Here is an 18,137-nt window from a genome sequence, read left to right on the forward strand (position 1 = left end):
TAACAACAGGCTATGTTAACTTTTATTGAACTTTAATGCGAAAATCGAATTGTACCTCTGACCATAGTGATTGGACAGGTTTCCAGACGAAGCAAATGATCCAACCATTGAAGATGCTCCCGAGTTCCTACAAACAACATGCAGCAACTACTAAAGAGGTCTTATTCCGATCAGGATTTGTTTACTGGGAACATCTATGCTTTTGAATTACAACTTCTTCGATCTGATGGAATGAGGAAATCAAAGTGTCCATTTAATCTTGAAACTATCAAATAAACAAAGACTATTCTAAATATTACTCTTTCATAGTTGTGTCTTTGAAAGGTTTGTGGCGTGTTCCAAGGAAGTTATTGGGTTGGATATTGTTTGAGGTGTTCTCTAAAATATGGGTTTAAATGTAGTTTCATTAGACTATTATTTTCTCGGATATATTTGTAAATTTTATTTTTCATTTCTTCTACTACTGTACCCCTGTGACCTAATAGAGATGGTTATTGTATTCATCTTTAACTATATATTTTAGTTAGGTTTTGATCTTATTTTTACTTGATGTCCTGGTTTGCTTGCTTTTCTATTTTTGAAAGATGCAATACCTCTCACAGAGAAGAGGATGGCTCTGTAAAGGGCTACTTCTTTTGCTTATGTTATCAAATTTACTTGCAGTTTGAAAGATACAATTGTTGTTAGTGAGTTTTTAATCTCAGCCCAATAAGTTCTCAATCAGCTGAGTGTTTCACCCACAAATCAGCCTTTCATATTTTGTGTGAAGGGCTGAGATCAAAAAATTTATTTTTAGTTAGATTTCATCTCAGCCCTTGGTTAAAAAGTGAAATGCTGATTCAGGAGGCACTTATGTTGTTGCGATGGTGGTGAAACAGCTCCTCGTATTAGCAGCCTAACCGCCGGCTCGATTCTTTGAACATAGATCGTTTCCTGTTTGGATTGCAAGAAAAACATTTCTTATAAAATTATTTTTCTTTACATAATTTATAAGGAACAATACCATAGAATATCCGAATCTGAAGTTAAATGGATAGGACCTAGACTCACTACTAGGATCCATGTATATATTTTGGATCAGATCCAAACAACTAAAAAAGCCCGTAGGAAGCCAGAAACCCGATATTATTATACGAAAATACCCTCCATTTTTTCTAGGGAAATGATAAATGCGCCCCATTTCATCACATGGGACACCCAACTGCAGTGTACATGGCAATTAAATCCGTTGAATCCTTCTGACGTGAAGTACATCAGCCCCTCTACAGTCATTGATACAGTCTTGAGTCATCCTTTTCTCTTCCTGACCATTGATTTGATTTTAAGTCCCTAATCCGCTGTGGCGGTCCCCATGCAACTCTCTCTCTCTCGCCCTCTTTTTAGAATTTTAATTTTTAAGCGTGTACAGCTTAAGTAGGACCTACTAGGACACTCGGATAGACCATCAGATTTGAAATGGATCCTAACCAAGACATGCGAGGATATGAAGAACACTTCAACTGAAAAGGGATTTCAATAGATCGTGAATGAGACCGTCCGAAGTGGATCCGATTACGGTTAATGTAGATGAATATGATCCTAATTCCTAAGTTTGGTTCCAGTTACCACTTTTCTCTATATGGGTTAAAAAAGTGGAAATTTTTCAAGGGATTTGCTAGGGACCATCTTATAAGGGAATTTGCGGGCTCAGATTTTGTCTTATTCATTTGGTGGCTATACTCTAATGCAACATCCATCCGCAAAATACCTTCTACAATGGTCCCTAGCAACTCCCTTTTCACAAATATTTTCCCTTTCCAAATTTTTCCAAAGCATTTCGTTTTTAATCGAAACCCAAAGAATAGAAAAACGTTTCCATCTCTCTCTCTCTCTCTCAGCCATGGCCGAAAACGTCTCGACTCCCTTCATCGATCCCACTCTCTTCGATCTCATCGTCTCCGGCACCGGCCTGCCGGAATCTATCCTCGCCGCCGGCGCTTCTTCCGCCGGAAAATCCGTTCTCCACCTCGACTCAAACCCTTTCTACGGAAGCCACTTTTCCTCCCTCCCTCTTCACACCTTCACTTCATTCCTCGAATCCCAACGGAATATTCCCTCCCTCCAAACGGAATATTCCCCACCGTCAAGCCCTAACGGCGACTTCATCTCCATACCCCTAAAACCCATTCCTCTCTACTCCAACATCGATATCTCAATCTCCACTGACCTAAAAACCCTAGAACCTTCTAGAAGTTTCAGTCTTGATCTATCCGGACCTAGGGTTTTGTTCTGCGCTGATCCAACGGTGGATCTGATGCTGAAATCTGGAGCGAGTCATCATCTTGAATTTAAGAGTGTTGATGGTGGATTTATATATTTGGATGGGAGATTATTGGCTGTGCCGATTTCTAGAGAGGGGATTTTTAAGGATCGGAGTCTTGGATTGACTGAGAAGAGTCAGCTTATGAGGTTTTTCAAGCTTGTTCGCGAGCATTTTGGATTGGAGGAGAATGGTGGTGAGGAAGAGAAGAGAATTTTAGAGGAGGATTTGGAGAGTCCTTTGGTAGTGTTCTTGCAGAAGCAGAGGTTGCCTCAAAAGATAAAATCGTACAGATCGCATCGCCTTTCTCTTTTTTTTTAGTAAGATTTCTCATGTCTGTGCTTAGGTTTTGACTTTGTGATGTTTGCCTTGTGATAGAGAGATTTTTTTTTCTCATATGTTATTTTCTTGTTTGTATGATCTTATTTTAAATTGCTGCTTTAAGATGGTTCAAATTATTGGAATAATGATTTCTTACTTTTCAACACATTTTAATTTTGTCGTTTTTTTTGTTTGTTTTTGTGAGCAGTAGGAGAAATTTCATTTGACCATTTTAATTTTGACAAATGAAGGCTTAGTATTTGAAACAATTTGTCTTCTCCTTGGGTTTGTTTGTACATTTAGATGCTAATTGTTATATTTCAATTTGAATTATAGAGTTTAAGAAGGTTGCATTTTTTGTAGCCATTTAAAAAAAGAAGGTATTTCAAGAAGAAACTACAATCAAAAGTGGAATTGTCTAAATATCAGAACTTGGCTGATGGAAATTGAGAACTAACTCATAGTTTCTCTAAGTTGATGTTTGCTCTGTGATAGCGAGAATTTTTTTTTTTTTTTCCTCATATGTTTTTTTTTTTTTTTTTTTTTCTATGATATTATTTTAAATTGTCGCATTTAAATCTTTCGAATTATGGGTTAATACTTTCTTGCTTTCCCACACATTTTAATCTTGACATCTTTTGTGTGTTTTTATGAGCAGTAACAGAAATTTCATTTGATTATTTTAATTTTGACTTTGAAGGCTTATTAGAAACAATTTGTCTTCTCCTCAGGTTTGTTTCTACATTTAGCTGGTAAATTGTCACATTTCAATTTGAATTATGGAGTTTAAAAGTTTGAGGTATTTCAAGAGGAAACTGCAATCAAAAGTCGAATTGTCTAAATATCAGAACTTGGCTGATGGAAATTGAAAAATAACTCGTAGTTTCCCTAAGTTGATATTTGGTTCTATGGGAGGAAAACTCAAACTCTCCCAAGAAGAACTAGCTGATCAAAAGGAGAAGAGAGAAAATGGAACCGAAAGAGGTGGATGGAATACACTAACAACTTACTATGTCATTTACTCATACATAATTTCTATGGGCACCCTGCATTGCAGAGCTCTAACTACACAACCTATTTATAATGCACTGCGTATTAATTTTGGCTAAACAAGAGAAAAGCCTCAAGACACTTGCCATCTTAGCAACTCTAGACTTTCCTAAATCCCTCTAGCAATGCTACACCTCTTTAGGTCACTCCTGAAACTTTAGAATTCTATGCCCCTTTCAGGGGTTTTCTAGAAGTCTCATGGCATTCCCGTCATTCTCAAGAGATTAATTGAAAGATGAATTTAATATCAACCAGCACTAAAACTAAACTTAAACTTATGGTCATGTATAATCGGCTGATTGTGGAGTTTGCTATGACTAAAAAATTGGGACTTTTTATGTTATTATTATTATTATTTTCAATTCCAAGTCTTAATAAACCTCATTAAGTATCATACGATGGGTTTAGTCTTCTTAGCTTTTATGTTAGTACTCAAATGTTCAAGGAATATGATGTAACCATGGTTTAAAATCCATCAGAACCGACACAAAATGACCGAAATGTTTTTGTTTCTATCCCCACCGAAATGATTCTGAAACCAAAACGGATACAAAAACCAAAATCGTAAGTGCATTAATGGTATACTATATCAATATGTTATATAATTATATTTATATTATATGAATTGCATGTGAAATGTGGTATATGTATTATGTATAAATATTTGTATGAATTACTCGTGAAATGTAGTCTGTACTAATTATCAGGCATGCACGACAACGCACGCCACCAGGTATTTGTTGTTATCAGACTATTATGGATGGTTATTTTGCATATGTGATGGTTTATATGTGTGTATTTATACTTATTCTAGAATTTCTTGAAGTTTCATCTTAAAAGTTAAAATGTTATCATATGTTTCTATACGTTTCCATGATTTTATAAGATTCCACCAAAAATTTCAACCGAAATCGAAACATTTCCGTTTTCATTGCGACCGAAACCGAAATTTAAAACCTTGAAGACAACTGAACTGAGAGAAACTACATCAAATCTTTGTGTTTGGTTTGAAGTTCTGAGATTCAGATGGAGTTACCCTATGGCTTGGTCCAGTTGATTGACTCCACCCAATCGAATGGAGTTTCACTAACCCGGCCAAGTTTTCCATGTTTTTGAATATCTAGATTAGACAACAACAGACTCAACCAAGTTTATGATTGATGATGGGGATATGTCATCATTGGTTGAATTGAACCCTCGTCGTTCTAAGCATCTCAATTCTTACATGATCTATTTAGCAGTTAATAGTTCCATTCTTCTGGTTATATTAAATGGTTATTTTATTTCAATTGTTGCAACCACTTTGCTTCAAGCTTCTCAATTAGTGCGTATTCAGCAGCTAAATTTCCTCCTTAGGGGTCCCTTTATTCCGTAAAACTGTATATGCATTGTTTGCTTCCCTTAGGCTAACTTCTGGGTAAACTGAACAGTCCTTAATAAAGCATTACTGCGTGAAGTTCATCACCTATCAACTCTGTTAAATAGTTAAATATGATATCCATAATATTTGAAGTTATTATATTTATTTGCTGCTACTTTATGTATTTGTACTTGATATTGAATATAGCTGTGAATGTGAGTTTTTGACGTTGTATTCACTCTCAACTCAACTCAAACTAAGCCTTTGTCCCAACCTAGTTGGGGTTGGGGGATTTGTATTCACTCTGAAACTTAGAAATAGCTAAATAAGCCAAACACCATTGATTATACCATTAAAAAGTGAAAGCATTTATGAATGTATGAGAAAGATAACATTCTAATGTCTATAGAAAAACCTTGGTGTTGATCTCTCCGTTATACTTGATTTTTTTTCATTATTTACTTGTTTCTTGTTTGTCCTGAAGTTACATTTAATACTTTATCCTCTTTGATATGGTTGCTGACGTATGCCATTAATTTTTTTAGGATAATTCTTTATGCGATAGCCATGGCAGATTATGATCAAGATAGCCCAGAGGTCTGCAAGAAGGTTCTCAAGACAAAAGATGGTATAGCAAGTTTAGCTCTTTACCACTCATCTGTCGGCAGGTCAGTTTTACAATCCATTTTTCCAATTATTTACATCAACATGTTATTTATTGAACTGTTTTAGCCTCCTTTTAAAGGAAATGTTCTAGAGCATATATAGAGTTCCTGCGCTCGAGCACAGAAACAGGGGGGTGGGGCCATTGGGGGGGTGATCCTAACCATTCATTTGGAAGGCCCCATCATTGATGGGGGGCCGACCAAAAATCAGCTCCATTGGATCACCAATGGGTGTCCATTTGTGGGGACAAAAAATGGACAGATACTGTTTGTCCACAAATCTGTCCATTTTTGGCCCCACAAATGGACACCCTAAGGTGGTCCAATGGAGCTGATTTTTGGTGGACACCCTACCCATGAAAGGGACCATCAAATGAATGCTTTGGATCCCACCCAAAATGTGGCCCCACCCTGTTTCTGTGCTCGAGCGCAGCTAAAGTTTTATATATATATATATATATATATATATATATATATATATTAAACCCTGGAGATTGGTTCTAGACTGATCAGAACTTGGGAAAAGAATAAAGAATTCCTCCTGCACCATATTACTACCAATATAAACAATCTACAACAAAAATGGACCTTCTTTAGCAAGTACTACAATATCAGGACTGCTGGATATCTAAGTTGAAAATTTCGTTTCGGTCGCCATTTTGTTTTGGCGACCAGAACCGAAATTCCGTTTGGATTTCGTTCGAAACTTTTCATTACGCTATGACGAGGGAATTTTTTTCAATAGCTAAAAATATGAAAAAATCCATAATAATCAGGAATTGTTAAAAAAAATATAAGAAACAATTAAATGAACGAAATATGTAAAAGATCCTACATTTACTTAAGGAAAAACACTATCAGCTGAAATGCTTGTGCTGTGTGTTGACAAGTGCCTGACAAGATGAAAAAATTTTAGAGACCAAATTATGAGAATTTTTTACCTAACTTTTGGGATTTAATAAAGTTTAGACATGATAGAATATATGAATTTTTAAAATTGGGAAAATACCCCATCGTTTGGAAGTTAAGATTTTGAGCCGGCCTGATTTTTTTCGAATTTTGTACTAGAACTGGAAAGTTGACTCTAGTCCTTTTAGAATTGGGACTTGAAACTATTTTTAATGAATCCAAATGGGGTGTATTATATTGTTCCAAAATGTGGATTGAACAAGGTGGTGAACTGGTGATCAAAGAGGATTCCCTTAATGTTATTAGATGGTTTTGAGATTCACATGGGATCCTTGCAGATTTGCTGCGTTATTTGATGAAATCCAGGGCAGAATTGGAGGTACATCGATTCTATTTAATCGTGTAAGGCAGTCTGCCAATGATGAGGCAGATAAATTAGCTAGAGAGGGAGTACCTAGGGAGAGTTTAGAGTTATTTGATTTTCTCCCTCCCTAATTTTTTATTCCTATATTTTTTCCTTATTCTGGAGCTCAGCTTTATCATTCTATTCCAGGGATCGCCTCGGTGATTGTTTCTTATCAATGAAAGCCTCTTACCATTAAAAAAAGGGCGTATTCCATTATTTACATGTAAATCTTAAGTAAATGGACATTTACTTAAATGACTTTACATGTAGATACTAAGAAGTGGAGAGAAGAAGGGAAGAGAAGAGACTAGGAGAGCAGAAGAAAAACAACTAAATAATCAAATTTTGGCTGAAATCTGGAATTTCTCCAATTTCGGATGAAATTTCGTCCGAAATTGACCGAAATTTGGAACGAAATGGAAAATAGGGCCATTTCATTCAGGTTTTCGGTCCGAAACGAAAAGTTTCGCCCATTCAGGCGAAATGAAACTAATTTACAACTAAGCTGGATATGCTACACTTATCCTGCCCTAGATGGACTTAGATTACCATTTCAAGATTGTGAATGAGAAAGGAAACCGCATCTTTCTAAAATCATTGTTGAAGGTGTTGTCAATCTGGTTATCATCGTTTTATTTGTCCTCTTTCTTCTTCTTTTTTGGTTTAATTTGTCTTCTTGAGCATGCCTTTGAGAAAGCAATGATTGTTCTTCCCAATATCGGCAGAGATGTCATAGAATCTGACAATCACCTTTCTGATAGGTGGGGTTTCAAACCTAGTGAAGTGAAGGTTGCATCAAGTTTTTTGATAATCGCATGGAACATGAAAGATGTAGGCTTGTGGTAATATTTGTATTTTCAAGATACATGCGGCTTGCATAGAGTGAGAGTTTGCAAGTTCTTCTAGGAGTTGCTTAAACCGCCTTAATTTAGTTCCACTTGTAGCCCTAGCTGGATGTTCATCTTCATCAATGGACTGTGCACTGGTACCATTCGTGCTTTCTCTACAGCCATTTCCTCTGTAAGAGTATGAGAATGAGTAAGTATAGAGAGAAGAGAATATTGGAAGTGATGAGATGTGGGTTTAAAGAAAATCAAGGTAGAGAAAATCTTTCTGAATAATCACCGTTTTTGTTAAGGCATGGACTCACCATCACATCCATGAGTTTTATTGGTAATCACAAGTCCACAAGTCCAACCTATTGTCCTTGGTCCTACGCTCATTGGATGGTCCTAGATTTGGTCATCACAAGTCCAGCATATTGCCCTTAGTCCTACCCTCATTGGATGGTCATAGATCCCATGGTTTAAAATTTCGTTTCGGTAACCGTTTCGGACCCCACCAAAAACCGAAATTTCGGTCCGAATTTTGGTAATTTGGTTCCAAATTCCGGACCCAAATTTCGAAATTTAAATTTCGGACCGAAATTTTGTAACACTTTTTTTTTAAAATAAATAATTTCATTAAACCGAAATTACCGAAATTTTGGACCGAAATCCGAAATTTTTGTCCGAAATTTGGTAAATGGCGAAAAATTGAATTTCGGAAATTTTCGGTTTTGGTCCCCACTGGTATCTGAAATTTCGGATTTCGGTCGAAATTTCAAACCATGATAGATCCTTGATTGATTGTGATGAAAAGTGTGTCCTTTAAGTTATCCTTAAGCAATACTCGTAAATCTTACAAGTATTGGCATGGGACCTGGACCTACCGTCCTTTATTTGGCATGGGACCTGGACCTACCGGATTACCCAGTGACGATCCATCACATCAGCTGCCCCGGTCACCACAACGGTATGCCATAGGTATGGTGAGTCATGCCTTTTCTCACTAATCAAGACGGGAATGAGTTTTTCTTTTCATTCAATTTCGTAAAGGAAAATATGGAATAGATGTTCTATGGAAGGAAAGAGAAAAAGGGGTTTAAAGTTACAAGCAAATTCAAATGAGAGATAATAGGTCATCTGGTTGGTGGGTTTTGATGAACAACGATGAGATATTGAAGAAGTTTAATTGATATTTTGGTGATATTTTTCTAACATAAGCCTAATTAGAGATGACTTATGCTATCACGACCCTATTTTAAATGAAACTTAAAGTGAATGTGAGCCCTCTTTTGAAAAGTCACAGTATCATGCACCGGTGCACTAACTCAAGTGAGAAAAAAGTATAAACTTTAAAGAATTACTTTCAGAAAAAAATTACACCTTACTTGAGTTGTGATGTATTTTTTTTCTGTAATATTGTTACCTTCCTCAAAAAAAATTACAATCAGCAAAATGCTTTCTAACGCTGTCTTTTATGAAAATCCTCGTAATAATGTAATGCATATTTCCCATTTGTATTTTATGTTTTGCAGTAAAATATAGATAAATGGTTGTTTGTTATCATTGTTGCTTGACAAACTCCAATCTTTGGCAATAACACGGGGTCTTATAAGAGCCAATTGCCTAATTTGGTTGATTTTGCAGCTCGACTTTGATATGCTGGGAAGAGATTATCATCCAGTATAGCCCACTTACCTGCTGATATTCCTTTCAGGTTTCCTAATGCACTCGGGGCATTCATTTATCCCTTTTATGGTCAAGGTGAACTGTCTCAAGCCTTTTGCCGTTGTGCTGCGGTTAAAGGTGCTCTATATGTAAGCTTTGGTTTTGGACTGTAATTTACTTTTGCTGGAGAAACCATACATGTCCATCTTTCTGGTGCAAACCCACCTTTTTTTTTAATCTTCCTACTGCATAATAAAGATTACTTGTATCTGCTTATGCACCATATCTAATTATTTTAAGCAGTTATTATTATATTCACTCGAAATATTTGCATAATCAAATTACTTATATCTTCTGTTTTTTTTCTAATTTTTTACCATTATTATGTTATATTCATTCTATAAATACTACTATAATAGATTTTTGTTTAGGAACCCATCCCTGTTATTTGATTGACAACCTGTGTTTTTAACGCTTTTTTGCATAAGATGGCATCATTTTTCTTTTTGTAGTTTATTCTTCTAGTTATTTAGCGTGGATGGCATTGTTATGAGTTTGCATTGATTAAAACTGGATTTTAAGTTGAATGATGCAAATGTGACTTTCCTTGTATCCTAGTAAATATATAACAGCTGAAGATAGTATAGAATAGAACAAGTTTTTTTTTCTTCGCATGCGTTTTAACTTTTTATCTAGTCCAGTTCCCTTGTTGTGGAATTGTTTGAGACTAAATTCTGAGCTATGCTTTAAAAAAGAATCAGGCCATTACTGGAGAGAATAAATTAAATACATATGCAAGATGGATTATTGCCATGAGGAGATAAAAGTGCTTACTGGATAGTGAATAATGGACCTTTTACTTGTGCACACGGAAAGATACGAACGCGACATAAGTAATTCTTTTGAGTTTTTTACAATGAATAATGGACCTTGCACTTGTGCACACGTTTCATGGGCCATCCTGACTTGTGTCTCTTTTGTTGTCGTACCTTTACAACTTTCCATTACACAACTCCATTTTTTGTCTGCATTCTTCTTGTAATGTGCTTTTGGTTGGTCGGCAGTGATAGACAAAATCCTGACTGTGAATCACTGGCGGCATCGTCATATGTTGATTTTAGACCATTGCGCTCTTTGTTTAGAAGCTAGTGAAATCGTGGAGCATGTGCTTCTTCACTGTAAGTTTGCCTAGGAAGTGTGGTGTAGAATAGTAAAGAGGTTTGGAATTTCTTGGGTTTTCCCGGCTCAGTTGAATCTTCTTCTTGACACTTGGTCTTTTGCCCCCTGGAAGAAGAAAGGTAAAGCTCTTTGGCATATGGTGCTGTTGGCTGCAATCTGGACCTTGTATAATGAACGAAATGCTAAAATCTTTAAAGGGGTGTCTAATAGCCCTCTCTTCATCTTTATTAAGTCATCGCCTTGACCATATCTTGGGTCAGGGCTCTCCCCAGCTTCCGGTTTGTTTCCATTCATGACCTATGGTATGGATGGAGGGAGGTGTGTTTTGGAGGAGATCGGTCCGAGCAAATTAGCCAAAGATGGTCTCCTCCTCCTTCGGGTTTTTAAGCTAAACTTTGACGGATTGAGCTTTAATAATCTCGGCCCCGCAGGCGCGGGTGGTCTCCTTAGAGATGAGGCGGGTGAGACTAAGTGGGCTTTCTCGGGGCCTCTAGGGTCTACTGATTCTAATGAAGCGGAGGTTAGGGCAGTCCTACAAGGGATAAAATTGATCGAGTCATCCATCATGGATGGGGTGATGGTGGAGGGGGACTCCCTTAATGTAATTAGATGGCCAAAGGGTAGTAGTGCGCCCTCATGGCGGCTCTCTCCTTGGCTAGACGAGATCATGGATCGGGTGGGGGAGTATGGAGTTTCTTTCCATCATGTGAAAAGATCGGCTGATGTGGAAGCAGATAGACCGGCTAAAGATGGAGTTACTAGATCAGAGCTGCATCCTTTGTAATTTTCTTCCCCCATGACGGCGCTGTTTGCCTATCTTGCTTTCGTTTTCTTTTCTTTCTTCTTATGTTTCGCTCGGCTTTGTATTCCCTTTCTTCCCACTCTAATGATTCATCAAACTTTGTTTTCTCTTTCCTTCCCATTAATGATTCATTGATGTTCGAAAAAGAAACAAAAAACTTAGGTTCGTCATATCATGACTCAAAAAGTTGCACAATCACATCTCTGTAAGAGTTTTTCACAGTACTGAAGCCCACCTGCTTTATTATGAGACTTAAGAGCCCACTCAAGCTGCTGCCTTGTGAACTTGCCCGTTACTATTTTGCTTGTCCGAAGGCACCCAAGGTTGGCAAAAACCAAGTGATAACTGGGCTAGTTTTTTTCCAAAGATTACTGCTATGTTTGGGCTATTTTGAGCATATTCCAAACTCTCTTTTGCATATTTCACCTTTTTCTGTATTTTTTGTTTTGTTTTTGACATCTTATTGCCTTATTAGGCATCTCAGATAATGTAATGAATGTTACTAATTATTGCAGAGTCTAGGGGAGTTTATCCTCTTGTATTCAACTTGCCCATTGCCATTAATTAGTATTTAGTAGGTGTGATGAGAACTTCATTTATTAGGTTTTACATATGCCAGTTATGAGCTATGGATATCTGTGCTGATTAATTTTCTGCTTTTCTGATGTCATGATTCATGATTTTGGTTATTCACAAGTAGAGCTATGTTTAATTCGAACATTTTATTGCACAGGTCCTACGTATGCCAGTGACGAGCTTGCTGATTGACAAGGTATGAAAACTACATCATTAATTTCGTTTCTTATATAGGTTTATATAGCAATTTATAGTTACATTTTATTTTATTTTATTTTGATATTTCATATGGAGAAGTTTTTTTTTTTTTCCGAACGGCATATTGAGAATTTTTTTGTCAGCTCAGAAAGTTTCTTTCAACCTTCTTTGGTTTGAGGTTTACATTTCTCTAAAGAGAAGTGGTATTTCCACCCCCACAAGTACCCATTCCACCTCCATTGCTGGGAGAGAGGACATCTTCCACAACACCTCTTTTGCATTGTTCTGCACAAACCCATCATGCATACAGACTTTTCCACTCCTCCAAAAACAAACTCGTGGAATATCTCCAATATTTGAAATTTAAATCTTGCCCCGAAACACCAAATGGAGGGTGGTCTTCTCATTTGAAGAATGTTGGATGAAAAATTTACAGTCCATCATCCCCGCCCAAGGGGTTTCAGCCAAGCACTTCGAGACGGGCAAGGATGTGCTTGTGTCAAAGCCTCCATCAAAAAAAAATAAAAAATTGCCCTTGTCAAAGCGAGTCATCGTCATCTTCCTCCTTATGACCATGGGCAATTTCAATGACCAACACTTTAGATATCAGGATCAATTGTTCGACTACAAAGGGGTGACTCCTCCAGGAAAAATAATCCCACCACCTTGTAGCCAGGCAGCGGCAAGTCGGCATTATGAATGAATTTGGTATGAAGGATGGGTGCTCTCTATGCTCTGATTGTGAGGGAAGAGGAGATTTTCATTGTAGAGAGGAGAAAGGGTGGTCGGTATTTTTCCGATGATGTTGTTAGACAAGATAGTAATAAAGATGATAGAGATGAAGGAATGAGCTAGTGATTCAACGTATTTTTGAGAATCACAGTGAGGTTTTGGATGCAAGGGAGTAGAGAGTTGCCAGTTATTTGTATTGGGAAGTTGTTTGTGGTGGGGCTAAGAGAGGGTTCGAGGTAGCTGAGGAGTTGCTTTTGAGATATGTTATGAAGAATCCATATGTTGGGGAGCCTCATGTGGTGTTGGGTCTGGTGCACTTGAAAGGAAAAGTTTTAAAATCCTTGCTCTCTCTCTCTCTCTCTCCACACAAGGAAATTATAGTAAAAAGCAGAGGTTTTTTTTTCATTTCACAAAAAATCATAAAAAAAGCGGAAGCAAGGGTTTGGAATGGCTGAAAAAGGGGTGGGAACATCATTTCCCTTATCTAAAATCCCTACCAAGTTGAAGGGAAAGTTTTATAAGACAGCTGTGAGGCCAGCCATGCTGTACGGCTCAGAATGATGGTCCACCAAGAAGCAGCATGTGCATAAGATGAGTGTAGCGGAGATGCGAATGCTTAGATGGATGTGCGGCCACACAAGGCTAGATAGAATTAAAAATGAAGACATTCGTAAAAAAGTGGGGGTGGCTCCAATTGAGGAGAAGATGAGAGAGCACCGCTTAAGATGGTTTGGACATATCCAACGTAGGCCTTTGGATGCTCCGGTGAGAAGAGGCCATTCGTGCCAAATTGATGGAGTAAAAAGAGGTAGGGACAGACCGAAAATAACTTGGGTAGAAACATTGAGGAAATACTTGATAGCTAGGAAAATAACAGAGAACATGACCTTGGATAGGATAGAATGGAAGAAAATGATTCACGTAGAAGAACCCAACTAGAACCAGGATTAGAGCCGGGTAGATTCCTTTTACCTTCTTCATGAATTTTTTTCTAAAGGATTCATTTAGCCGACCCCAACTAGTTTGGGACAAAGGCTTTGTTGAGTTGAGTTGAGTTGAGTTGAGATCTCTCTGCAGACCCGTTAATTTCTGTTTATATTCCTTTCTGATGCATTCAACCTATAAGACTCACTCAATTTTACATTCATTATTTTTTGCTCAACCTTTTCTCAAGAGGGAATGCCTTGTCATGAAATCTTTGCTTTAAAAAAAAAATGATTTGATTGTAATAATTAATTAGTGGTTAGTGCGAAATTGCACTTTGTGACAATTGTTACTTTGGAAAAAATGCAGGAAAATGGGCATTATAAAGGTGTCAGGCTGGCATCTGGTCAGGATCTATTCAGCCATCACTTAATTATCGATCCATCTTTCATAGTTCCACCATCAGTCCTGTCTACTACCTCAGATTTGCAGAATGAAAATTCTGAAGGTTCAAATGTGAGAGTGGTTAGAAATTCTTCAAGCCCATTACCAAAAATTGCTAGGGGAGTATGCATAACCAGCCATTCCATACAGCCAGATCTATTTAACCTGCTGGTGGTTTTCCCTCCTAGATGTAAGTCCCCATCCTTATATGACCAAGAACTTAGATTTGTGTCTCCTTGCCATCAAATGTTCTAGCGGTCTCTTGTATATGTCATATCTTGTACATATGTTTATTTTGACTGGAACTTTCTCTTCGTGCAGCATTGTTTACTGAGCAGGTTACCTCTGTCCGAGCTCTCCAGTTGGGTAGCAATGTAGCAGTTTGTCCTCCAGGCTTGTAAGTTTTACCACTGAAGGAAGATCAATTTCTTGTTTTCCCTTTATAAAATATTTTTTGTTTATTATCATCTAGAAGAACTTAGTGTGATTTTCTGTTCAAGGTTTTATCTTCACCCCCTTCAACGGGTCAATTTATATAGGAATTTGGACCAGATGGGTCTATCTAACCCACATCATATATTCGAACTTCGAATAATCAAGCATCATGTCTTTTTATTTATTTTTTTCTTCAGGTTTGTTCTGTATTTTTCAACTCTGTGTGATGATGCCGTTCAAGGAAAAGAATCTCTACAGGCTGCCATGAATGCTCTTTTCATGCTTCCTGTTTCTAATAACATGGAAAGTAGTACATCAGAAATAAATGAAGGTGCAGAAATAGAATCAAAGCCTACTTTATTATGGAGTGCCACGTATGTTCAGGAGCTGACAGAGGTCTGCTTGTTGTCCCAATTATATTTCGTCTAATATCTTTTATGTTCAATGAGCTTAAGGATTGCTTGTCTAGTCTACATTCATTTGGCTTGCTTGTGTTGACATGTTTGGATAAAAATCTTGGACTACTGCAGCATTGGTCGGACACTATCAGCTCTTGCCCCATGCCAGATGGGAATCTGGACTACAGGGATCTTTTGGAATCAACAATTAAGGTACTCTGTTCTTGTTAGTTTTTTCTTGAAAATTGATAAAGTATAAAAGATAAATAACGCCTTTCTCCAACAGCTTAAGCTTTTGGAGAAGTTGGTTAGTTAACATGGTATCACAGCCAAAGGTCTCGAGTTCAAACCTCCCGGATAGCAAAACCCCACATGCGATGGTCGGCCCAAAGTGGGGCCACATGTGCCACGTGTTTGCCAAGTGGGCCACACGTGCGGGGGAGTGTCAAAGTATAAAAGATAAATAACGTCTTTCTCCAACAGCTTAAGCTTTTTGGAGAAGTTGCTTAGTTACACAAAAATATTTTTTCGTGCATGGTTCATTTTGTTTCCACTGCATTAAATTAAACACCCCATCAAAAGCCATCACGGCGTTATCTACTGAGTCTTGTGATTCTTACTGATCTTTGATTTACTTATTCTACCTTTATAGAACCTTAGTTTCTGTAACATTACTCTTAAGGTTGCTATTAAGTTTATTTCTTCTTCTTCTGTGGTTCTAATTGCAAATAGCTTGTCTCACTGTAACATAAACGTGGATGTCTCACCTGGGAAAGTATCTAGGTTTAGATTTCATTAAATACAGCTCAACTATCATAAAATAAATAAATAAGAATAATACATAAAACTTATGGGAAGTGATATCAGCACAACCATGTTTTAATTATTGCACAAAGCCAGCTTGTTTTTTCCTTTTTGGTTGTCTTGTGAGAACCTTTTGTGGAACTGTAATAACCTTTGACAGCTCTTTAATTAAAAGACAATTTGAGTTAGTGCAAATATCCAAACATGGTTGTGCTGATATCATTTCCCAGGACTTATTTATGCAAAATTGGATCTAACATGGGGCTTTCGATGGGTTTAGGGTTCGTTTGCATTATCTTTTTATAAAGCAATTGCTTTTTTCGTAGCACGTTGGAATTACTGAATGATGGTTTCCCAAACAATGAATTACTTGCTGTAAATGGTTTTACGTTAGATACTGATATAAATCATGTTGCTTGTGCTGTATGTGATAGTTATTTCACAAAATGTATCCCCAAGAAGAATTATTCCCAGAGTCTACAACGCCCGACAATACTGAGGATGATGGTGCTTTACTTGACTGAGATTGCCCTTAAGGATGAAACTTTTGTATTTTAAGCTTCGAATCAATTCAGACTAAGTTATGAAAAGGAGAGTTCTTACTATTCTCTTTACAATCTACTAAAGTTGGTCTAGAAAACTGAAAAGTGCAGTTGGTTGCTGGTGAGTTGGACCCATGAGCGTGATTTTTACTCTACTTGGGACACATTTGCACTGGCAGCACTTGGCCTTTACCTAACTCACTACGGAGAAATGAAGTGAAACAAATGCTGCCAATTTGTGGAAGAGAGGTTTCTGAACTATATTGTCTATCAAAGTTATTTTATTTTCAGTTGGATATAATATTGTTTAACCAGTACATTTTGGAATTTATAAAATTCTTGTACCCACTTCATGGTTGGCAAAACTCAGTTTATGAACTTAATTTCCTGTTTCATATTTATTAAATCTTTATTTTCCTGTAAGTTTTGTTTCATTCAGCTAGTTTTATGAAGATGACATGGCTCATGATGAAACCACAAGTACTTTCTTCACTGATTTGCTGACTTGGAAAAGGCTACTAGAATCTCAACAGGAAAGAAATGAATTATTTGGCAAGCCAAATAACCATGTTGTTGAAATATTCAATGTCGAAGTAAAGCATCCATTACCAACTCTCACCAAAAAAGTGGAAGAAACTGAAAAAGAAAGCTATATACTTAGTCTTGAAAAGATACAGCTGAAACTCTCACTGATGCATGCATAACCAAAGAGATGGGAAATGCACTCCCAACTCTCAAAAAGAACAATATACAAGAAAAGGGGATAATTATGACTGAATCAGCCAGAGGCCTCCGATCAAGCCAAACTTAACAATGAACATCTCCAATCAAGCCAAACTTGACAATGAACATTTTCTGAGTTATGATTACACTCAATCTACAGTTTATGTTCTACCCATCGTGTGTTTGGCAGCACAAAAGCTCAGCAGTCATTGGAATTTGGCTTGGATTTGGCATTCAATTCCATGTTTGGTTGTCAAAATAGCATTGGACTCCCCTTTGACTCTTAGATGTCACCCATGTAATAATTGCTTGTCTGCTGAGTTTGATTATATGTCCCATCCTTATGACTTTTAAATCAAATTCTTTCAAAAGCAAGGAATTTTGTTTGAATTTTCTAGGGAATGATGCTCTCTCTTTCTTTCTTCGCTCTCTTTTTCTCGTCTCTCTCCCTTATATTGGTAATTACACCCCTAGTTATTCTCCTACTCTCTGAGTATATGCCGCGCCACCAAACACTACTTACACTATTCTCCGAGATAATTCCAACACTACTTACACTATTCTCCGAGGTAATTCCATCTCCTTATATTTGTAATTACACCCCTACTTATTCTCCTATTTTCCGAGTATATGCCGTGCAACCAAACACTATTCTCCGAGGTAATTCTAACACTACTTACTCTATTCTCCGAGGTAATTCCAGACAAATCAAAATGCTTGTCTCCTAACTTTTGACTTCTTATTCCACTACTCTCCGAACCACCCCCATGAAACAAACATACCCACATTTGTGGAGGATGAGGCGCCACCTAAGCAACCCCTGCCATATAAGAGGGTAATGGGCAAGTAAACTGCCGGGTGATGTGGCATACCCGCAG

At 37.3% G+C, this 18,137-nt stretch overlaps 1 protein-coding gene across 1 annotated transcript; it reads left to right on the top strand.

The window, feature by feature from the left end:
• Nucleotides 1-1,834: 1,834 nt before the first annotated feature.
• REP (Rab escort protein) lies at nt 1,835-16,959 on the top strand. Its single transcript, XM_077353670.1, has 9 exons — nt 1,835-2,586; nt 5,576-5,698; nt 9,552-9,651; nt 12,217-12,255; nt 14,283-14,547; nt 14,679-14,754; nt 14,990-15,188; nt 15,323-15,403; nt 16,429-16,959. The coding sequence occupies exons 1-9, from the start codon at nt 1,880-1,882 to the stop codon at nt 16,516-16,518; spliced, it is 1,680 nt and encodes a 559-aa protein (XP_077209785.1). The 5' UTR covers nt 1,835-1,879; the 3' UTR covers nt 16,519-16,959.
• The last annotated feature ends 1,178 nt before the right edge of the window (nt 16,960-18,137 follow it).

Source organism: Tasmannia lanceolata, unplaced genomic scaffold (assembly GCF_043159265.1).
Source record: "Tasmannia lanceolata isolate RefF3 unplaced genomic scaffold, GAP_Taslan_0.1 ptg000015l, whole genome shotgun sequence".
In the NCBI taxonomy this organism is placed as follows: Eukaryota; Viridiplantae; Streptophyta; class Magnoliopsida; order Canellales; family Winteraceae; genus Tasmannia; species Tasmannia lanceolata.